At 45.8% G+C, this 23,768-nt stretch overlaps 1 protein-coding gene across 1 annotated transcript in view; it reads right to left on the reverse strand.

Moving 5' to 3' along the window:
• Positions 1 to 2,982: 2,982 nt before the first annotated feature.
• The window catches only part of LOC131850644 (regulatory-associated protein of mTOR-like), a 56,128-nt gene continuing 35,342 nt past the window's right edge, over positions 2,983 to 23,768 (reverse strand). The window contains exons 14-36 of the mRNA XM_059200945.1: positions 23,340 to 23,418; positions 22,818 to 23,094; positions 22,528 to 22,758; positions 22,254 to 22,484; positions 22,117 to 22,210; positions 21,251 to 21,363; positions 19,346 to 19,547; positions 17,838 to 17,951; positions 15,939 to 16,142; positions 14,469 to 14,598; positions 12,867 to 13,013; positions 12,006 to 12,503; positions 9,894 to 10,143; positions 9,460 to 9,784; positions 9,052 to 9,401; positions 8,268 to 8,663; positions 7,940 to 8,182; positions 7,645 to 7,872; positions 6,910 to 7,518; positions 6,769 to 6,824; positions 5,374 to 5,502; positions 4,134 to 4,288; positions 2,983 to 3,202 (exon numbers count right to left, since the gene is read on the reverse strand). Coding sequence (XP_059056928.1) covers positions 4,222 to 4,288; positions 5,374 to 5,502; positions 6,769 to 6,824; positions 6,910 to 7,518; positions 7,645 to 7,872; positions 7,940 to 8,182; positions 8,268 to 8,663; positions 9,052 to 9,401; positions 9,460 to 9,784; positions 9,894 to 10,143; positions 12,006 to 12,503; positions 12,867 to 13,013; positions 14,469 to 14,598; positions 15,939 to 16,142; positions 17,838 to 17,951; positions 19,346 to 19,547; positions 21,251 to 21,363; positions 22,117 to 22,210; positions 22,254 to 22,484; positions 22,528 to 22,758; positions 22,818 to 23,094; positions 23,340 to 23,418 — 4,973 coding nt within the window. The 3' untranslated portion in view covers positions 2,983 to 3,202; positions 4,134 to 4,221. The remainder of the gene's footprint in view (positions 3,203 to 4,133; positions 4,289 to 5,373; positions 5,503 to 6,768; positions 6,825 to 6,909; positions 7,519 to 7,644; positions 7,873 to 7,939; positions 8,183 to 8,267; positions 8,664 to 9,051; positions 9,402 to 9,459; positions 9,785 to 9,893; positions 10,144 to 12,005; positions 12,504 to 12,866; positions 13,014 to 14,468; positions 14,599 to 15,938; positions 16,143 to 17,837; positions 17,952 to 19,345; positions 19,548 to 21,250; positions 21,364 to 22,116; positions 22,211 to 22,253; positions 22,485 to 22,527; positions 22,759 to 22,817; positions 23,095 to 23,339; positions 23,419 to 23,768) is intronic.

Here is a 23,768-nt window from a genome sequence, read left to right on the forward strand (position 1 = left end):
GGATTCGACAGAGTCGTTATATATGACGTATGTTATACTAAGATACATGTAGCTGCCCAATTACACGTTAGTTAGTAAGTAGGTGTGGTCTAGGATTAGTCGATATTACAAAAACATCGATCTATAAGTATCGAACAAAAAACTTCGATGTTTTTCTCTTGGCCTATATAATTTCTTGTCTTCTTACTCGAAAAGAATGCGAGCTGAATTTCTTGTCAGCTGTTCGCATCTGGAAATCATTCCGAACTGACGGTAGATTTGACATATCATAAGAGTCTGTAATAGACCTATATGAATAAAGATATTTTGAAATTTTGAATTGTCATTTTGAACTTAGAATGACTTTCTTTTTAGGCCATAAGGTATAGCATCTGATACCATTTGTCGTTTCGAATGATCTTTTTTGTCGATATTATCGAATACTTTGTATCGATATAAAATATCGATGAATATCGATAAATCCTAGTGTGATCACGCAGACGCGCTGCGCGTGAGATAGTTATAATAAATATTAAATGTACAATGTAGCACCAAATGTTCGTATTATCTAGTGCCCGCCTCCACGGACAGACGCGATACGCATTTACATATAGTTTGTTTTTCAAAATTATATGTTGATTTATTTAACTGCAGTTATAATGTTGATTATTACACTTTGAACGTTTATTTTGTCTGTGAATTTACAGAAAAAAAACAATATTAATAAATAATTACTTAAATTCTTTGAGAACTAAACAGTAAATCGTAGCTTGCATATGAAACTACTAAACATATCGTGATTAAATAGTAAAATAACATTTTTCAAAATTAGAAGCTACAATTGCCTCCTTTTATATAAGTCAATTAAATTAACCACGCCGTCTTAATTATTATCTAAATACTTTTAAAATGATATATAACACTTCTGTGTAAATTTAAAACATAAGCAAAAACATTTTAAATAAATTTAAAAACTTGTAAAATATGTACATTTTGAATACTGCTATTTTTCTAATTAACCGACGATATGTATGGACATACAAACTTTCAAATAGTAGATTTATGTTCCCACGTTTTTATGAATTTTAATATTCAATTAGCTGTTTGAATAATTTATTATTATCGTTTAATGTTTCTAAATATATTTTATATATTTAGAAACATTAAACTATATAAAATATTTCTAAATATATCTGCTTGAATGAGTAACATTCTAGTTTATTATCAGAACAATTTATAAGACAATTGTTTAATTCTTAACACGTTAAACGCCACGTAGGTCACCCGTGAGCTCACTTTAGAGCTGTGTTGAGCGCCGGCGCGTGATGTTTTCATACATTTGTAGTATATAGTAGTATATTGACCGGAGCGGCGCTCAACAACAGTACTCGGTCAATACTAAATGGGTTTTTTGTACCACAGCGCCGCGGTGGTCTCTGCTCACCGAAATGTATTCTTTATTTTCCTGGAAAATTTCAATCCCAAATTAAAAAATAAATACGTGTTAATGGGGGATTGTTAGTAATGTGGACTCATGACCCCATTACTAGCAATGCACCATATCAGGTCGACCTCCACGCGGTTCCCCCTGGAAATAACCGTGATAAATTTCTAGTGAATTTGTCACGATGAGCTAACTGATCTGACCTCATGCTCATCTTATCATCCTCCACTGGTGCCCCGCCAGCGTAAACCGTTAGCGCAGGCGGGTGCACCATTCCGTTATCATTCATAAAAAAAAATTACGTGATAATGTTTACCGATGTCATAATGGGATTTTTTAAATATAAAAAAAATGTATTTTTGTTATTTTTACAATGGCGTTTAACGTGTTAAATATAAACATATAATTGTATGAATGCATTTTTAACAATATAATATAGCGTGAACCTAGGGATCTACAAATGATAAATCTACAGATAATAAATCGACTAGTATCTGTGGAGGCGGGCGTCGCTGCCACTGCTCGCCATGTTCACAGCACTATTGTACGCAGTTTAGCAGAAATGAACTTGTTAAAGTTACTTTTAAACTTTGTTTAATATACATTATTTATATTATTAACCGGGTCTTAATACGAATAATTTTATGTCAGCTCGTGACCACAATTAGTGCAATCTAATAGAAACGTCGACGGGTGAATACCTTTATCTATACATATAAATAAAATTGGAGTGTCTGTTTGTAATATTGATATAACCGTTTCTTACTACATGCATATGAATATAAATACGGTACATACACCGAAATAATTTTTTTTACAATTTTTGTCTTTCTGTCTGTTTGTTCCGGATTATCTCTGAAATGGCTGGACCGATTGTGCCGGGACTTTTATTGGCAGGTAGCTGATGTAATAAGGAGTAACTTAGGCTACTTTTATTTTAGAAAAATAAAGTTAAATTCCACGCGGACGAATTCGCGGGTACAGCTAGTTTGCCATAAAATTATTGTGTGTTAAGACCCGGTTAATAATATAAATAATTAAGTTGTTAAATTCGTCGGTCGTCACTTATCTACAATTAATTATTAATATCTGTGGATCTTTCACACAGCGCCATCTAGTCCCAAGTAAGGCTGAGCTAAATGGATTGTTGCACAGTTTTAAAACACAACTGTGCCTGACAGCAGGCGCTGTTGCGAACAACTGTATGTGTGACCCACAACTTCCAGGTGTTCTAGTACAAATATAATGCGTAACATCAAATATTTTAATCATTTCATCATCTGGTCTGGTCTGCTCTTATAACTAAGACTGATTTAATCTTATTGTATATTTATATTTGACAAATAAATTAGTGCTGGTTGGTAGTTTGTATTCACACGTTTCGACTTGTAAATGTAAACTTACAAGGATTGTTTAAATGAGCAACACACAAGTTTCTTGCTCATTCCTTTTGTGATGAGACAGCTTTCCGAACGAGTGGTAGATAAAAATAATTTTTGACTATTCAAAAGTGCTTAAATTAAGTTTATTTGAATAAATGATTTTCTATTCTATTCTATTCTATTCTTCTTTCGAGCCATTTTCTTTATTTGTGTGTAAGTGACAAAACCCTGTGACGATATCAACGGGTTATAACTAAAAATTTGGTTTTATTTTTACTAATTTCTTCTACTGACTTATCCATTTTATCCCGTGGATAAAGCCATTTCTGCTAAACTACGTGTATTTTAAGTTCCACAAAGCACTGATAAATGCACAGCGTCCAGCTTGGCTCCGCACCTGTCAAATATAATATTCAATAATAATAATAATCTCAGGACAATTCACACAGCGCCATCTAGACCTAAGTTAAGCTAGCTAAAGCTTGTGTTTTGGGTGTATGGTATTGACTTTGCGAAAAAAATATCTATGTATTTGTATCAGTTATCAGTATATAAAAATAAATGTATCAGTACATAATCCTACGTATAATATGTATGTACATCATCCGTCATAGTTGCACTTAACCATATTGGAGGGATCACATTGACCCGGATATATAAAAGTGTAAAATAATAGGCTGACGTCGAATCGGATTGTCGAATTGGAATGACCCAACGGTCACCCATCCAACCGCGCGCCCCCGGGGTGAAAGGAGACTGTTAGTAATGTGGACTGATGATCTTATTGCTAGCAATGTACCATGTCAGGTTGACCTCCACGTTCCCCCTGGAAACCATCGTGATAAATTCTTGGTGCATTTGTCACGATGGGCTAACTGACCTGACTTCATGCTCATCTTATCATCCTCCACTGGTGCCCCGCCAGCGTAAACCATTAGCGCAGGCGGGAGCACCATTCCATTATCATCGTAAAAAAAAAAAACCGCGCGCCCCCCCTTATTGCTCATTCGCAAGTTACCCGCGATTGACCGATTAAACCAATGATTTTCGATTCGATTTACTTTGCACAACCCTTAATACCATCCTGATCATCTGGATGAATGGCGGTCCACCACCACGGTTGAATCACCTTTCAGCAATGGTATTTCCGAACCGATACGATATTGAAACCTTCAAGAAAAGAGCTTTTTCCTTTTTAAAAGGCCGACAACGTACTTGCAATTCCCCTGGTGTTACGTGTGGTCATGGGCGGCGGTAATCACTTACGTGGTGAGCCGCATGCTCGTTTGTCCTCGGTGTTATAAAAAATAAATCCATCATGTAGTGACCTGGTGCGGAGTGTGGCGGCGGTGGCGACGGTGGTGGCGGTGGTCCTCACTGGAAGGGCAGCGGCAGCGCGAGGCTGTAGAGCGAGGGTCACCGGCGCGACTCCGACACGTACACCGTCACCGTCGAGTCCTTGGAGCCCATACCCAACGCGCACCTGCACGCGACACACGTACATACATACATATATAAACATTTATATTTGTATACAACCTGTTAAAACAACAATATCACGTCGGGGTCGAGTGAGACGGCAATACGAGTGCGGTCCTGCTCGCAAAAAGATAAATATAAGCGAGGCGGTCGCGTTGCTCAACGGGGATCGATGTTACGACGGCCTGAGCCGAGGTTCGAACCCTAGTGGGGGGCCCCTAGTGGTGCCCTCAGACTAAAGTCGTATCCGTCAGGCGAGAGTTGGCCTTCAGCCGCTCCATAAGTCCTTCCTTTGGTTTGGAGTGCCATCTGCACTCGCCTATCGTCCGGTGAAGCTGTAAAGGCCAGCTGCGGCCAACAGTATTAGAGTAGTCCGAAAAAAAATCTTTGACCCGCAGTTGGCTCATAGCTGTTTAGCACGAATAATGCTTGATAATGAATAATGTATGCTGCTATAAAATCAATATTTCACTCGCGTTAAGTTTCAATAAAAAAAATATACCCTATAAATAAAAATATTACTGTAAAGTTTTATCAAAATCCGTTCAGTAGTTTTGTGTGCTTGAAAGAGTCAATAAAACCACTAATGTTTGTCAAATACCACCATGTTACATACATACAAATTGACTTTTATTGTATCATCGTTACATAGTATAAAACAAAGTCGCTGTCGCTGTCTGTCCGTCCCTATGTATGCTTAAATCTTTAAAACTGCGCAACGGATTTTGAAGCTGTTTTTTAAATAGATAGAGTGATTCAAGAAGGTTTTATGTAAACATTCATAGTTACAGAGTCATATTGATATAGCCTAATAAATTAGTGCTGGTTGGTAGTTTGTATTCACACGTTTCGACTTGTAAATGTAAACTTACAAGGATTATTTAAAAGAGCAACACACAAGTTTCTTGCTTGTTCTTCTTGTGATGAGACAGCTTTCCGAATGAGCGGTAGATAAAAAACAAATTGTTATGACTATTCAAAAGTACTTTAATTAAGTTTATTTGAATAAATGATTTTCTATTCTATTCTATCCTTGTCCTAAAATTTACATATATATTTTTGTTTAAAAAAAAATGTTATATAGTTTACCTTAGCGGATGGAACGTGAGACATGAGACGGGCCCGATGCGTGCTGCCATGAAGCCTTCGTGGGACTTGATGGTGTTCAGTGGGTTGCCTTTCAGGTCGTAGATGCTGATGCATTGGTTCACGGATCCACTGCAATCATAAGTATATATATTACGATATTTACAGTATTATATTTAACAGATATACAAAAGATAAAGTAAAGAAGGCATGTGGGAAGGAATTTTTAATAGAATGTTAGTGCAATGGTAAAATAAATTCAATTCAATTAAAAAAGACTTTTATCATGTATGGTACGGCCGATCAGTTTGCATTTCTGATAGATCGGGATCCAATGGGCGATGTTATGAACATAAAGTTTTTTGTATTAATTTTTTTCCCTACCGTCCAGTTCAGTATACAGATTCATTTGAGAAGAACTGGCAAGAAACTCAACTGATTTTTTTCACATTCAGCGTTACTAGTATGTTTTAGCTTTTAAGTTGTATCGTATATAAGATAGATAGCATATAAGAATACTGTAATGCTGAATAAATGTCTTTATTATTATTATTATTATATATATATATATATATATATATATATATATATATATATATATATATATATATATCCCTTTTTACGGGGGTAATATATTCAAACACACAACAATTATTTTTATTATTATATGTACTTACATAGGTGTCTATGTCTAACATTAAATGAAAATCCAGTGCATGAACAACTATTGCCATATACACTCGTCATTCAAGTAACCGTTTGGTGGTAATTGAGTTCTCTAGATAATGTTGTAATTTATAATTTTAACTAATGTACTTTTGAAGATATACTTGTATAGTTTTTTAGCTTTTTATGATGTCTTCGGAGTGATTATGATCGACCTGGATAAATCTATATTACTGAATAAACCTAGGTTACTTTATCAAAGGTACCCCTTTGTTTCTGTTACTTTTCAGTTGTTGTTATCGTTACTTATCAGTTGCCAAATAGCTTGCTTTGTAAGCAATTTTTAGTTGGAGTATAAGATATAGTAGCAAAATTTTATTAATTCTTTGGAATGGTAAATTGCTATCATGTCACATACAGACAGGTGGGCCGTAAGCTCGTTTGTCAAAGTAAGCAAGAAAAAGTGATGGGTGGTGTGTGGTGTGGTTGATGATAGAGTGTGGTGGGTGGTAGGATGTGGTGGTTGGTGTGGTGCGTGGTGTGTACGTACCAGGCCTGCGATGTAGTGTGTGGTGCGTGGTGCGTGGTGCGTGGTGCGTGGTGTGTACGTTCCAGGCGAGCAGGTCGCACAGCGGGTGCCCGTCGGCGGCCGCGAGCGGGCCCGGGGCCTGCGATGTAGTGTGTGGTGCGTGGTGCGTGGTGCGTGGTGCGTGGTGCGTGGTGTGTACGTACCAGGCGAGCAGGTCGCACAGCGGGTGCACGTCGGCGGCCGCGAGCGGGCCCGGGGCCTGCGATGTAGTGTGTGGTGCGTGGTGCGTGGTGCGTGGTGCGTGGTGCGTGGTGCGTGGTGCGTGGTGCGTGGTGTGTACGTACCAGGCGAGCAGGTCGCACAGCGGGTGCACGTCGGCGGCCGCGAGCGGGCCCGGGGCCTGCGATGTAGTGTGTGGTGCGTGGTGCGTGGTGCGTGGTGCGTGGTGCGTGGTGTGTACGTACCAGGCGAGCAGGTCGCACAGCGGGTGCACGTCGGCGGCCGCGAGCGGGCCCGGGGCCTGCGATGTAGTGTGTGGTGTGGTGCGTGGTGCGTGGTGCGTGGTGCGTGGTGCGTGGTGTGTACGTACCAGGCGAGCAGGTCGCACAGCGGGTGCACGTCGGCGGCCGCGAGCGGGCCCGGGGCCTGCGATGTAGTGTGTGGTGCGTGGTGCGTGGTGCGTGGTGCGTGGTGCGTGGTGTGTACGTGCACGTCGGCGGGCGAGCAGGCCTGCAGTGTGTGGTGCGTGGTGCGTGGTGCGTGGTGCGTGGTGCGTGGTGCACGTCGGCGGCCGCGAGCGGGTGCACGTCGGCGGCCGCGAGCGGGCCCGGGGCCTGCGATGTAGTGTGTGGTGCGTGGTGCGTGGTGCGTGGTGCGTGGTGCGTGGTGTGTACGTACCAGGCGAGCAGGTCGCACAGCGGGTGCACGTCGGCGGCCGCGAGCGGGCCCGGGGCCTGCGATGTAGTGTGTGGTGCGTGGTGCGTGGTGCGTGGTGCGTGGTGCGTGGTGCGTGGTGTGTACGTACCAGGCGAGCAGGTCGCACAGCGGGTGCACGTCGGCGGCCGCGAGCGGCCCGGGGCCTGCGATGTAGTGTGTGGTGCGTGGTGCGTGGTGCGTGGTGCGTGGTGCGTGGTGTGTACGTACCAGGCGAGCAGGTCGCACAGCGGGTGCACGTCGGCGGCCGCGAGCGGGCCCGGGGTGTGTGGTGCGTGGTGCGTGGTGCGTGGTGCGTGGTGCGTGGTGTGTACGTACCAGGCGAGCAGGTCGCACAGCGGGTGCACGTCGGCGGCCGCGAGCGGGCCCGGGGCCTGCGATGTAGTGTGTGGTGCGTGGTGCGTGGTGCGTGGTGCGTGGTGCGTGGTGCGTGGTGTGTACGTACCAGGCGAGCAGGTCGCACAGCGGGTGCACGTCGGCGGCCGCGAGCGGGCCCGGGGCCTGCGATGTAGTGTGTGGTGCGTGGTGCGTGGTGCGTGGTGCGTGGGTGCGTGGTGTAGCGGGCCCGGGGCCGATGGTGTGTGGTGCGTGCGTGTGTGGCGTGGTGCGTGGTGTACGTGGTGCGTACCAGGCGAGCAGGTCGCACAGCGTGTGCACGTCGGCGGCCGCGAGCGGGCCCGGGGCCTGCGATGTAGTGTGTGGTGCGTGGTGCGTGGTGCGTGGTGCGTGGTGCGTGGTGCGTGGTGCGTGGTGCGTGGTGTGTACGTACCAGGCGAGCAGGTCGCACAGCGGGTGCACGTCGGCGGCCGCGAGCGGGCCGGGGCCTGCGATGGTGTGTGGTGCGTGGATGTGGTGCGTGGTGCGTGGTGCGTGGGTGGTGCGTGGTGTGCGTGGTGCGCACGTCGTGGTGTGTACGTACCGGGGCCTGCGATGTAGTGTGTGGTGCGTGGTGCGTGGTGCGTGGTGCGTGGTGCGTGGTGTGTACGTACCAGGCGAGCACGTCGCACAGCGGGTGCACGTCGCCGGCCGCGAGCCGGCCCGGGGCCTGCGATGTAGTGTGTGGTGCGTGGTGCGTGGTGCGTGGTGCGTGGTGCGTGGTGTGTACGTACCAGGCGAGCAGGTCGCACAGCGGGTGCACGTCGGCGGCCGCGAGCGGGCCCGGGGCCTGCGATGTAGTGTGTGTGTGGTGCGTGGTGCGTGGTGCGTGGTGCGTGGTGCGTGGTGCGTGGTGCGTGGTGTGTACGTACCAGGCGAGCAGGTCGCACAGCGGGTGCACGTCGGCGGCCTGCGATGTAGTGTGTGGTGCGTGGTGCGTGGTGCGTGGTGCGTGGTGCGTGGTGCGTGGTGCGTGGTGCGTGGTGCGTGGTGCGTGGTGCGTGGTGCGTGGTGCGTGGTGCGTGGTGTGTACGTACCAGGCGAGCAGGTCGCACAGCGGGTGCACGTCGGCGGCCGCGAGCGGGCCCGGGGCCTGCGATGTAGTGTGTGGTGCGTGGTGCGTGGTGCGTGGTGCGTGGTGCGTGGTGCGTGGTGCGTGGTGCGTGGTGTGTACGTACCAGGCGAGCAGGTGCGGGTGGTGCGTGGTGCGTGCGTGGTGCGTGGTGTGTACGTACCAGGCGGCGGTGCGGGTGCGTGGTGCGTGGTGCGTGGTGTGTACGCGTGGCCTGCGATGTAGTGTGTGGTGCGTGGTGCGTGGTGCGTGGTGCGTGGTGCGTGGTGTGTACGTACCAGGCGAGCAGGTCGCACAGCGGGTGCACGTCGGCGGCCGCGAGCGGGCCCGGGGCCTGCGATGTAGTGTGCGTGGTGCGTGGTGCGTGGTGCGTGGTGCGTGGTGCGTGGTGTGTACGTACCAGGCGAGCAGGTCGCACAGCGGGTGCACGTCGGCGGCCGCGAGCGGGCCCGGGGCCTGCGATGTAGTGTGTGGTGCGTGGTGCGTGTGGTGCGTGGTGCGTGGTGCGTGGTGCGTGGTGCGTGGTGCGTGGTGTGTACGTACCAGGCGAGCAGGTCGCACAGCGGGTGCACGTCGGCGGCCGCGAGCGGGCCCGGGGCCTGCGATGTAGTGTGTGGTGCGTGGTGCGTGGTGCGTGGTGCGTGGTGCGTGGTGTGTACGTACCAGGCGAGCAGGTCGCACAGCGGGAGCACGTCGGCGGCCGCGAGCGGGCCCGGGGCCTGCGATGTAGTGTGTGGTGCGTGGTGCGTGGTGCGTGGTGCGTGGTGCGTGGTGTGTACGTACCAGGCGAGCAGGTCGCACAGCGGGTGCACGTCGGCGGCCGCGAGCGGGCCCGGGGCCTGCGATGTCGTGTGTGGTGCGTGGTGCGTGGTGCGTGGTGCGTGGTGCGTGGTGCGTGGTGCGTGGTGCGTGGTGCGTGGTGCGTGGTGCGTGGTGCGTGGTGTGTACGAACCAGGCGAGCAGGTCGCACAGCGGGTGCACGTCGGCGGCCGCGAGCGGGCCCGGGGCCTGCGATGTAGTGTGTGGTGCGTGGTGCGTGGTGCGTGGTGCGTGGTGCGTGGTGTGTACGTACCAGGCGAGCAGGTCGCACAGCGGGTGCACGTCGGCGGCCGCGAGCGGGCCCGGGGCCTGCGCCGAGTGCAGCGGTCTCTCCGACGACACCTTGCGCGAGTCGTACACCCGGATCTCGCCGTCCATCCTGCACAACAACAATCAGTTTAAAAAATTTACTTATATACTGGTATTCCGTAGTTATTCTGGACTAATAACAGTGAAATACAGGGGACAAACGAGCATGCGGCTCACCTGATGGTAAGTGATTACCGCCGCCCATGAGCACCCGCAACAACTGGAAGGTGATTCCACAATGTGGTTGTGCGAGGCAAAAAGTTTCTAGAAAATCGTACTGTGGAAGACCGCCATTCATCCAGATGATCAGGATGGTATTTCAGTTTCTGGCGAGTGGTACGGTGGTGAAACTCAGCAGCTGGTATTAATCCGAACAATTCCTCAGAACACTCCCCGTGATGCAATATCTCGCCGTAAAGCCAATGGGTCGAGTCTGTCACATAGACGTTGATTACCAATGATTCTGGCTGCTCGGTTCTGAATGCGGTCAAATGGAAGTAGCTGGTATTGTGGTGCTCCGGCCCAGAGATGAGAACAGTATTCCATATACGGCCGGATCTGCGCCTTGTATAATTGCAAGCGATGGGCCGCTTAATACGTTGTTCTAATTCTGAGAGGTGTATATTCTGCACGAAAGGAAATGAAATGAAGGAAAAAGGAAAAGAGGCAGACCCCACACAAGATGGGATGATGATATTAGGACAGTGGCAGGAGTAATGTGGAACAGGGTGGCACAAGAAAGAGAAGAATGGAAACGATTGGAGGAGGCCTTTGCCGATTGGCAAACAGATCTACAGACATTAAAAAAGATCCAAATAATAGAATAACTATTTTCGTTTAAGTTTTAAAGCTGTTTGTTTTAAAATAATGTATAAGTTGGATCTGAATAAAGGCTATAATAATAATAATAATAATATATTCTGCACAATACTTCAACATGCATTAGAGTGGTGTTAAGATCGTTATAAGTTAATGCACAACTACTCAACACTGTAAATAGTATTTCGTTGATTTCACGTCCGCCAAAATGAGTAGCACAACTAAATTAGAATTATTGTTCACTATACATAATTATAGTAGAACTCCAATTATCCGGATGAAATAAAACCAAAGGTATTCCGTATAATTGAAAATGCGAATAACCGTTTTGAAAGCAAATGAAACAACATTTAAATTCTAATAATTTTGTTCAAAATATACCCTGTATCATCGTAAGCACAGATTATTATATTAGAGTCTGTTAGTTTCTGTTCCCGCGGCTTCCCTTCCCCTCCCTTACCCAGTACTGAACTGACCGTACAGCGGCCTTGACGCGCGCGCGCATTGTGTTGTGAATTAAAATAAATTAGAACTGTGAAACCTACTGTGAAACTGGAAAGCTAGCGAAGATATATCTTCGAGACCCTGAAGCCCAAGAAATCCGCAGAACCATACAGGTACGTGACTGACGCTTCCACTCATTTTTCACTATATATATACACATATTAAATTCCCTAACATTTTGTTAGCAGAGTAGTTTCCCAAACAAATTTGTTATTATGTAATGGGTCACACTTACATAATGCGATAGATAAAAAACAATACATAATGAATTACATAACATATATGTAATTTAAAATTTTGGTTGGAAATAACTTGTTATTAATCATTCACGTAATGTATCATCTTTCTGATGCGTTTCAGTTGTAACAACTGTATGGGATTCGATTCGTCCTGTCTTTCAAACTACTTAAAAGCGACATCTAGAGTTTCTGCGTAAGATGGTCTCGATATGAAACCCCAGCTTCAGTCTCTTCATCTTTTCTCTCGCTACTGTTCAAATCCTTAAATATTTACATCGATAATAATAATGATGATAACGAACGAGTCCTGATAATCAGGATTCTGCTATAAATATGTGATGTGATTAATAAAGTGAACTTCAGCACTGACCCTGCGGTGAGGAGCGCGTGGAGGTCTGTCCTGAGCGCGGCGAGCAGCGCCGGCGCCGTGAAGGGTCTCAGCGTGAGCAGCGGCCGGGGCTGCGCGCGCTCGTCCCACGCCCGCACCGACCCGTCCGCGAACCCCGCCAGCAGCCGCGCCGGCCCGCGCCACAGCGCCGTCGCTGCGGAGGCTGTATCGGTCGGCACCGCCGCCGCCAGCAGCTCCGCACGCGCGTCCCACAGCCTCAACGCTGGAGCTGCGCCACCTACAGCTAACCAGCCGCGCGCGCCGCACCACCGCACCAGAGTGGCGGGGGGGGCGCTGTAGGCGGTGGCCGGCCCCCCCGCGGCGCCGCCCGCCCCCGCGCCTCCCCCGCCGCCGCCCGCGCCCCAGGCGGGGGGCCCTGCGACGGCGACGGCGGCCGGGGGCCGGTACTGCGCGGAGGACCGCACCTCGAGCGCGCGCCACGCCGCCACCAGCGCCGGCTCCTTGATACTCCCCGCCGGCCTGTACCAGCCACACTCTAGTTTACTACTACAGTATTATTATCTCTTTCACGGCTTACGCTGGTGATTAGTACCGAGGACGAGATATGCCAAGTCTCTCGGTCATTGAGCGTAGTGATGGCTGGCTCATCCGTCATACTCGTGAACGAGTGCTGCTTGTAGGAACTGGATTGCTCTTATCACTACGACTGATTTAATTTTATTGTGCTCTTGTATTCAACCCTAATAAATTAGTGCTAGTTGATAGTTCGTATTCACACGTTTCAACTTGTAAAATATGAACTTACAAGAATTATTTAAAAGAGCAACACACAAATTTCTTAGTAATATAAACATAGAGTATAGTAGTCACAGTAGCACCCACCTGTAGATGGCGAGATTGCCCGAATGCGAGACGACAGCGAGCAGCGCCTGGTGATGAGCGTTGAGGTATGCGAGGCCTGTGATGCGGCCCCAGGCCTGCCGCCACGCGCCCACACATAATTTAGCTGCCGTGCCCCAGTCCCAGATCCTGTACACGTCCAATATCTCATCACCGACTTCCTCCCACTGACCACCGAAAACGATGTTCCATTCTGTTATAGTTGCCATACCATTGACAAGGAATTCATCCTCACAATTCAATTCAAAACATTTTTATTAATGTGGGTCTATTACAGACACTTATGATATGTCAAATCTACCGTCAGTTCGGAATGATACGAAAAACTCAGGTCTTCACACTTCCACATGCTAGAACCCTGAGATCGCGTTACTGACGCCTACGCCTTCCACAAACCACCAAAAACCAGATATTCCATTCTAACATATTTAATATATATTATACTAGCTGCCCCAGAAAACGTTGTTTTGCAATAAAATAAAAAAAAAAAATAGGGGTGGACTACCCCTAACATTAATAATAGATGTTGGCCGATTCTCAGACCTACTCAATACGCTCATAAAATTTCATGAGAATCGGTCAAGCCGTTTCGGAGGAGTATGGGAACGAAAACTGTGACACGAGAATTTTATATATAAGATATATATACCACATACGGTGGGGTATGTGGTATATATAACTTATATATATAAAATTCTCGTACAAAAAAAATGTACCCACACAGTTAGCAATAAAGATATATTCTATTCTAACATATTTACTATTGCGCCGCTATACCATTGCCATCGACAGGGAATTCATAGCGTGTGTGACTCACGCACGCTAGAACCTAAGTAGTCTCGGACAGTTCGGTTTCTACTGCGTACACTTAGATTGTGGAATGAACTACCTGCTGAGGTTTTCTTGAGGGTATAAAGTATTAAATTAAGGTTTCTTAAGCGCCGGCAACGCGCTCATACCCTGAGTGTTTCAGGCATCTCTAAGCTACAGTAACTGTTTGTTAGATCTAAGTTTCTAATATGACAACAAAACGAAACGTAAGCAAATAATGTAACAAAATGTAATAACAGTGCTATCTTTGTATGCTAGTGTTGGGAGCACTTCCAGGTAAATAATACTTCACTTTTTATCACGTAGGTTTATTAACGATCTACAATTTGCAATTGCGTATTATTATGATCTGTAAGCAAGCGCGCGTGCATTAGCCGTGATCTCGTTTTTGCTCTGGCGATGGCGTGGCACGGTCGCAGCGATGTTTGCGCGCGGGTTTGCTTGTACAATTTATTTTATTACTATTTTATGTACAGTATATGTATGTTTGATTTAGACGTATATATACATGATTTGTGTAGTTATTCATTTATTTATTATTATCTATATGTATGTATAATTGTTTTTGTGTATCTACTAGCATCTATGTACATATCAATTTGTTATACACTAACAATTGAGCAAAATAGTAATTGGAGTCCCTACAATAGGATGTTTTTTAAAAACATCTGTCCATTCCATGAAAGTCAACGCGTTTAAGTACTGTTTACCATCGGACTAGGGCTACCATCGTAGTATAAAAAAAATAGTTACCCGAAGTTATCTTTGGAGGCGACGGCTGCGTGCTGGTCGTACGGGTGGAACTCCACGACGGCGGGTGGTAGCGGGAACCGCCAGTGGAACGCCTGCGTGTCCAGCCGACCCACACGCGTCCCGCGCAAAACTACAAAAAAAATTACGTACCGACTATATTTGGAGTATATCATTCATTTGGTATGGACATGCAATGCGTAGGAACGAGGATAATATTTTAAGAAAGATGTTACAAATGAATGTGTATGGTTATAAGGGCAGAGGAAGGCCGAAAAAGAGATGGATGGACTGTGTGATAGATGATATGGTAAGAAAGGAAGTAAATAACGCGCTGACTGCGAACAGGGATGAATGGAAGCGAAAAACATATTACGACGACCACAAATACATGGGATAAGGAAGAAGCAGATGATGATATTAATTTGAAATGAAAAGATATATATTCGGCAGATGTTCAAAACATAAATAAAACATACACTAAACAAAAAAAAACTCAAAAATTGTAACATTACAAAAAAAAGTATCTTTATCATTTACAACATTACAAAATTACGTATGTGTGTGTCAAAACATCTACTGAATAGGTCCATGATCAGCATAATGCTGCAGCGGTTGTGGCGCTGCGACGCTGTTTTTCAGCACAAGATCTGAGGTGGTGTTTTGCCGTGTTTGGTAATTTTAAACTGCTTTTTGTAATTTTGAGCAGCTATGACGTGGTCTGGTGTTTTGAGTAGTCATGCTCACTAAAATGTCCAGACATGTGGCGGCGTGGTGGGCCGGGTCATTGGGCTCTCTAAAATATTGTCGAGTGCAGTTATAGCTGGCATACGTCATACACGTGAACGTGTCCTATTTGTAGGGTGTGCTCTAATCACTACGACTGATTTAATCTTATTGTGTATTTATATTTGACTCAAATAAATTTGTGCTGGTTGGTAGTTTGTATTCACACGTTTCGATTTGTAAATGTAAACTTACAAGGATTATTTAAATGAGAATCACGCAAATGTTTTGTTCGTTCTTCTCGGAAAGCTGTCTCATCAAGATAGCTTTCCAAATGAGTGGTAGATTAAAAAAATTGTTATAACTATTCAAAAGTGTTTATATTAAGTTTATTTGAGTAAATGATTTTTTTATTCTATTCTTTTGCTTCCTCTATAGTTTGGTGGTGTAACAAAAATCAGCAGATTTTGCCAAACTGAAGAGGAAACGCCACTACAAATCCTATGTGGTTGTGGCACACTCATGCATAAACGAAATATCTCCCTTGGAAAGTTTACACTCTTTTCCGAGGAGATAAAAACCATCGCTCCTAAGAATGTCCTTCAATTCTTGTCCCTGACGGGTCTAGGTAGCGAACTCTGAAAAAGGGCGAGCACAATAGATCTATGTAGGTCGCAGTGCTACAGGTGCTACACGCACCTGACAATACGCCCAGATAAACCCAATAAAAAAAAATGGTGGTGTTACCATCGGCGTCCCGGCGCAGGTTCTTGTTGCGCGTGTAGCGCCACACGCGCTCGTGATGGGCGCGGCTCTCGCAGTCGTCGGGGGGCGGCCCCCCCACGGGCGCCCCCCCCACGGGCCCCCCCGCGCCCCCCTCGGGCCGCGCCAGCTGCGACGAGGCCCACTCCACGAACGACGTCTGCACTATTGGCTTCTTCGGTGGTTGACCTGACGGTACATGTTCACACATGTTTACGTGAATATTTTTGTACACTACTCGCAAAAAATTAAGGGAGCAGAAAATTTTCCAAATTTATGAGTGATTTTCGAGAAGCTCTATTTCAGTGAAAAATGGTAGGTCGTACAGAATATAAAAAAATAAGCTCTTGTCTGTTGAAAATTGTAATTTTCAGATTTTTTGGGTAAAAATTTTTTAAGAGCTCCTGTTTTCATGTAATCCTGATTACTTGAATGACGAGCGTGCATGGCAATAGTTGTTCATGCATGGGATTTTCATTTAATATTAGACATAGACATTGTAAATAAACTGGCTTTTAAAAAAAAAGTAATTCAATTGAGTTTCTCGTCAGTTCTTCTCAATTGCATCTATATATTGAATTGGACGGTAGGAAAAAAATTATAACATAAAAAAATTTACGATCATAAGCGGCTCAAAACGTTGTAAATGATTTTTGAATTTGAATCTATCTGTGTTTTATTCTCTGAACAATATTCCACGCTGAGCTTCGACCTTATTGTACTGCTACAAATAACACATAATGGCTTAATAATGGAATAAAATGTGGGTTGTTGCCGCTATCGTAAGAAAGTTAATAGAGGGCGCCACTATGTTATGCTGTGTAGATAGCAGCGACATATTCTCCAGACTACCTTTCTAGAATGAATACCTGTGCCTGTGGCTAGTCTATGGCATGCCATGTCACATTGGTGGTGGGGCAATAGCTACTACTGGGGAGAGAATACATTTGAGAGGACACTTAGGTCATGATAGTCGAGTAGTGAACAACTAAGTAGTACCATTTACTGTTAATATAATACTTGTAAACCTAACGTCGTACTATGTAATATCTATATTTATGAACATTGTAGTGTATGTGGAAATACTAGCGTTTTATCATCTGTCATCTCGCGGCGAGTGTACACGGGCCGCCGTGCGCAAGAGTGGAGATATTCCCCGCGCAAGCGCCGCGGAGTAAAGACCTGGAGCTGTGGCTAACGAGCCGATATTACGTCGATAACAACTTACATACCAGGAGATACGAGAAGACATAAATAATAAATAAGTGAACACTATAGTAACAATCCAAAAAACAGCAATATTCATAATATTAATACAAGATTTAAAGACAAACTTGCTGTCCCCAAGTATCGTTTAGAAAAAGTTAATAGGTCTTTTATGGGAATAGGTATAAAAATTTACAATAAGATACCAAAGGATATGTTGGAATTACCCTTAAATAAATTCAAAACATCTGTTAAATCATATTTACTGAGCAGAGCCTATTACTCACTAAACGATTACTTGAATGACGAGTGTGCATGGCAATAGTTGTTCATGCACTGAATTTTCATTTAATGTTAGACATAGACACCTATATAAATATACATTGTAAATAAACTGGCTTTAAAAAAAAAAAAAGTAATTCAATTGAGTTTCTTGCCAGTTCTTCTCAATTGGATCTATATACCGAACTGGACGGTAGGGAAAAAAATAAAATTATAATGTAAAAATTTGACGTTCATAAGCGGCTAAAATGTCCTACATGAATAAATGATTTTTGAATTTGAATTTGAATTTGAAATCAAATAGACGATATATTTATCTATTTTACAGATATGAATTTGAAGTCGGGACGGATAGCTAGTGACGATTATAACAAAGTATATGAATGTAATACTGACTAGAGGTGGAGGAGGTGGAGTCCCTGTCCCTGAAGTTGTCCCTGTCCCGGGCGCGCGCCGCCACGGACTCCTCGGAGATGGTGTGCGGCAGCCCCGCGCGCCCCCGCCGGCCCCCTGCCGAACACGAACATTATATGACAGCCTCCATGCTCTAGCGCAGAGGTTCCCAAACTTTTTTGTGTCGTAGACCCCTTGCCACATTTTTCTGTATGGGTAGAACCCCCATTCTTGCCTGGTATTGATTTTTGTAAATTTCTAAGTGTCGTAAAGTAAACCACTAGACTGGTCTAGCGGTTGACTTTAGCTAGCGGTTAGCTTTACTAGCATACCGCTTTTCTAACTATAATCGCGGGTTCGATTCCTCGCACGGTGCAAACATTTATATTCATGAGTATGATTGTTTGTATCTATCTGAGTGTTTTCTAAGTATAATATGTATATATTTACAAAAAAAAAGATTTAATTATTAATATCAGTTGTCTAGTACCCATAACACAAGCTCTGCTTACCGTGGGACTAGATGGCGCTGTGTTAATTGTCCAGGATTATATTATCATTAGACAGTATAAAACAAAGTCGCTGTCTGCCCGCCCCTATGTATGTATGTATGTTTATTTATATATTTTTCTTAATTTATCTTGTATCCATAAGTCCTTCCTTTGGTTTGGAGTGCCATCTGCACTCGCTCCCTATCGTTCGGTGAAGCTGTAAAGGCCAGCTGCGGCCAATAGCATTAGAGTAGACCGAAAAGCGTGCGGCCTGCTTTGGTCGACAGACGTGCTCTCGAACGAATCTCCGTATCACACCGTGTTTACTTTATATAATTTTAGTTCTACCTTGTACTGATTTTGTTAAAATTAATTATATGATTTGTTATAAGTTTCTTTTATTTAATTAAATTTAGAGGTCATTCCTAACAATATAATATTGTTTTTTTTTTAATTTCTCTTTCTTATATATAACGATTTCATCTCTAAATCAATGCATTGTTTTTATTTACCTTTATTCTATTCTAATAATTGATATGATGTAATGTAATAAATGTTATTCTGTTATTGCAATATGGTCGCAGTTGTATTTTTTTTTAATCTAAATATATATAACTCGAAGGTGACTGACGTAGTGATCTATCAACGCACAGCCCAAACCACTGGACGGATCGGGCTGGAATATAGCATGCAGGTAGATGTTATGACGTAGGCATCCGCTAAGAAAGGATTTTGAGAAATTTTACCCCTTAGGGGATAAAATAGGGGATGAAAGTTTGTATGAAACTTTGTCAATTTTAAACCGATCGGGCTGAGACTATGCATGCATAAAGCTACTATGATGTAGGCATCCCCTAAGAAAGGATTTTGATAAATTCCACCCCTAAGAGGATAAATTAACACGAGCGAAGCCGCGGGCAAAAGCTAGTTAAATATATTTTTTGTAACGTGTAGTACGAATGTTTGTTATGCGCCAAATGAATATATTGATGTTAGTTTTGTTTCTGTTACAGCACTCACCGAAGGGCAGCGTGCGTGCGTCGGGCGCGTGGTGCGCGTGGTGGGCGTGGTGGGCGTGGTGGGCGTGGTGGGCGAGCGGCGAGGGCCTGGTGTTGGGCGACGGCGGCAGCGACGACGACGAGCCGCCGCCGGAGCCCCCGGAGCCCCCCGCGCCGCCCACGCGCACCCCGCCGCACTCCACCTCGCGGTCCACCTGCGCACACTGACCGCGACATTCACTACCCGCCGATATCCTCACCATACGTCACGTCGGCTCATAATTATTCTAATACTAGGATAACATACGCGTTAATTTTACATAAAAAATATATAGCCTACTTGTAATACTAATTTGTATAATAATTTTCCATAAAAAATATATTGCCTAGTTGTTTTTTTTTTTTTTTCTTGTTGTGCTTGTAGTATTTTAGTAACTGTAGTATTTTTCTGTTCCTTAATATTAATTTTAAAATTGTAATTGTGTACGTGGCAGGTCTCGAACACGTGTAAAAATTTTGCTGTCAGTAACAATAATGACATCTGACAGATGTCAAAGGTCAAAAAACTGACATCGAGCTGTACGTGTTGTCACTAATGGCAGGCACAGAATACCAGCGCCGTGACAGTTAGCTGTCACGGCATATGCTGAGTGTCAGCCATGTTGCCAACCATATTTAGAAATAATATAAGATAAATTATTATTGAAATTGTTCTAAGTGTGTATGTATGTATGTATATATGTATATGTAAAAATGGTTGACAATAAATGTTTTTCTTTCTTTCTTTTCTTTCTTTCTTAATACTAATGCATAAGTTATATTACTGTAAAGTTTCATCAAAATCCGTTGAGTTTTTGTGTGAAAGAGTAACAAACATCCATAGTTATAAACTTTCACGTTTAATATAAAATAATATTATTCTTAAGATTATTTATCTTTACATAGTATAAAATGATGTCGCCGCTGTCTGTTCACTTTATACTTTTTAAATTATGCAACGGATTTTAATGCAGTTTCCAATAATAAATAGTGTAGTACAAAAAGAACGTTTATATATATAATACATGTGTGTTATAATATTAATCAAGCCGAGAAATTCAAAGGCTTGTAAAACATATTTTTTATTATATCCTTATCCGTGCGAAGCCGGGACGGATCGCTAACCGAGTGTAAATCAACAAATAACACAAAAACCATATTTAACGTAATAAATCTCAATCCAAGAAAAAATATCCAGATTACAGATTCATCCGGCTCGTAGGACCAAAAGAATAGACAATTATTGAATAAAACCACAAACTCATATCTACAAACTATTGATCCATATTTAACATAATAAATTTGATAAAAACAAACAGACTCATCCGGCTCGAAGGACCAAAAGAATAAGCGGTTATCTAATAAAACTCATCTCATAGAGACAATTAAATATAATACAAAACTGACTATAATATGATACGTATATAAAACTCAGTCTCATAAAACTACTCATAATAAAAAAAAAATGTATTCATGTTATACAATTTATTTGAATATTCAAATAAAACATCATCATCATCATCATCATCATCAGCCCATTGCAGTCCACTGCTGGACATGGGCGTCTCCCAAGGCACGCCACTGGGCACGATCTTCACCCCTTCTCATCCAGTTATTACCCTACGTATGTCGTCACTCCATCCAGCTGCGGGGCATCCTTCACTACACATCATCATCTGCTTCTTCCTTATCCCATTTATTTGTGGTCGGCGTAATGTTTTTCTCTTCCATTCATCTCTGTTCGCAGTCATCTCATTTATCCTACACTACATTATCCAATATAAAACGTACTCCAAATGTTTACTAAAACAAATTATTTCCAAAAACATTTCATTCAACATGTTGTGAATATGTAAAAGTAAATTTAATAAAATACAGATAATAATACCTGATTAGAAATATAGTTGATAATATCTGTAGCCATCTGCGAGATCTGTGGGTGAGGTTCGCGTGACATGGCGCATAGTGTGTTCCACAGCTTCATGTAGACCGAGCCGAAACCTGATAGAGGAAGATGTAGTGTTAGTAAGACTGCACTGCAGAATGTGGGTCGTTCAAGTACTACGTAAGCAGATATATTATAATTATTTACCCCCATCCCCCTTGTCAGCAAAAGTAAGCAAAGTTCTTACCCCCTCACCCATGCTTACGTAAACATTTTGCAATTAATGTATTGTTTTTTTAGAATTTGCAAAAGACAACGAGAGCTAGCGATGACGTAATCATCATCTAGACTCCCCTACCCATGGGGGGTAGGCCATCCAAAATAAGCAAATCAGACCCCCCCCCCCATAGTGTTTACGTAATATTTGAACGGTCTCATATGTATTATCACCACTACAGCATCATAGCTGTCCATCTTCATGAAGGAAGACCAGTAGTCTTGAATGAAGGATGAAGAGTTTTTTAAAGAATGATAATGGAATGGTGTACCCGCCTGCGCTGACGGTTTACGCTGACACCAGTGGAGGATGATAAGATAAGCACGATGTCAGGTCAGTTAGCCATTAAGAAATTTTCACCAAGAATTTATCAGGATGGTTTCCAGGGAGAACCGCGTGGATGTCAACCTGACATGGTATATTGCTAGCAATAAGATCATCCGTCCACATTACTAACAATCCCTTTTCCCCCCGTCGAAGGGAGTTGTTGAGTTGAACCGCCGCTGACAAGGCAGACTGCCATAGTGATCGTCCTGCCCCACGTGGGGCCGCCGCTTATGGTGGTGTGGTGCGGTATACAGTGCTCGCTCACCGATGGAGGGGAGTGCGAGCGCGGAGGTGAGGAGCGCGGCGGCGGGCGCGCGGGGCGGCGGCGGGGAGGCGCGGGGGGCGGCCACCAGCGCGTCCTGCCCCACGTGGGGTGTGGTGCGGTATACAGTGCTCGCTCACCGATGGAGGGGAGTGCGAGCGCGGAGGTGAGGAGCGCGGCGGCGGGCGCGCGGGGCGGCGGCGGGGAGGCGCGGGGGGCGGCCACCAGCGCGTCCTGCCCCACGTGGGGTGTGGTGCGGTATACAGTGCTCGCTCACCGATGGAGGGGAGTGCGAGCGCGGAGGTGAGGAGCGCGGCGGCGGGCGCGCGGGGCGGCGGCGGGGAGGCGCGGGGGGCGGCCACCAGCGCGTCCTGCCCCACGTGGGGTGTGGTGCGGTATACAGTGCTCGCTCACCGATGGAGGGGAGTGCGAGCGCGGAGGTGAGGAGCGCGGCGGCGGGCGCGCGGGGCGGCGGCGGGGAGGCGCGGGGGGCGGCCACCAGCGCGTCCTGCCCCACGTGGGGTGTGGTGCGGTATACAGTGCTCGCTCACCGATGGAGGGGAGTGCGAGCGCGGAGGTGAGGAGCGCGGCGGCGGGCGCGCGGGGCGGCGGCGGGGAGGCGCGGGGGGCGGCCACCAGCGCGTCCTGCCCCACGTGGGGTGTGGTGCGGTATACAGTGCTCGCTCACCGATGGAGGGGAGTGCGAGCGCGGAGGTGAGGAGCGCGGCGGCGGGCGCGCGGGGCGGCGGCGGGGAGGCGCGGGGGGCGGCCACCAGCGCGTCCTGCCCCACGTGGGGTGTGGTGCGGTATACAGTGCTCGCTCGCTCACCGAGGCGCGGGGGCGGAGCGCGGCCCCACATGGAGGGGAGTGCGAGCGCGGAGGTGAGGAGCGCGGCGGCGGGCGCGCGGGGCGGCGGCGGGGAGGCGCGGGGGGCGGCCACCAGCGCGTCCTGCCCCACGTCCGGACGCTGCTCGCCCTCCCTGCGAACAAACCGACAAACGCTACGATATAACCGGCGCACCAAACACAGCAGGAACAGAGCACCCTCTGATCGATCCCCCGTCCGTGTCAAACGGGGATCGAAATTACAACCAGAATCGGTGTCCTCAGACTAATGTCCTATCCGTCAGGAAGGAGTATGGTCTTTAGTCGCTCTGCTGAATATATTAATGCAGTACAGTTAATGTTATATCATAAGTTATAATAGTTTGTTGGAATCCCATACCTGTTGCTTTGCCTCGTTCTTTCCTGTATGTACACAGCTATGAAGTGCTGCTCGAATATCAATACCGGCCATTGTAGCGCTGTAAAGAGACATGTATGTCTTTAATAATTGGTTAGGCAAGAAATACAAAAAAGGTAGGTCTAAGTAGGGTAGTTATAATAAACAAATCAAAATCAAATTTTATTGCTGCCCCTTTTTCTTTTTACTGTATGCTAGAAGTGGAAATACAGCGTCGCTCACGTGTCAGCTCCACGGCCCCCTGCCGGTCCGCCGCCACTCACCCGCCAGTATCTCGGCCCGCACCAGCAGCGCCACGTGTGCGGGCGGTGCGCGGTCCGCCGCCACTCACCCGCCAGTATCTCGGCCCGCACCAGCAGCGCCACGTGTGCGGGCGGTGCGCGGCCCGCCGCCACTCACCCGCCAGTATCT

This window comes from Achroia grisella, unplaced genomic scaffold (genome assembly GCF_030625045.1).
Source record: "Achroia grisella isolate CSIRO2021 unplaced genomic scaffold, CSIRO_AGI_Agris_v1 utg778, whole genome shotgun sequence".
NCBI classification, from domain to species: domain Eukaryota; kingdom Metazoa; phylum Arthropoda; class Insecta; order Lepidoptera; family Pyralidae; genus Achroia; species Achroia grisella.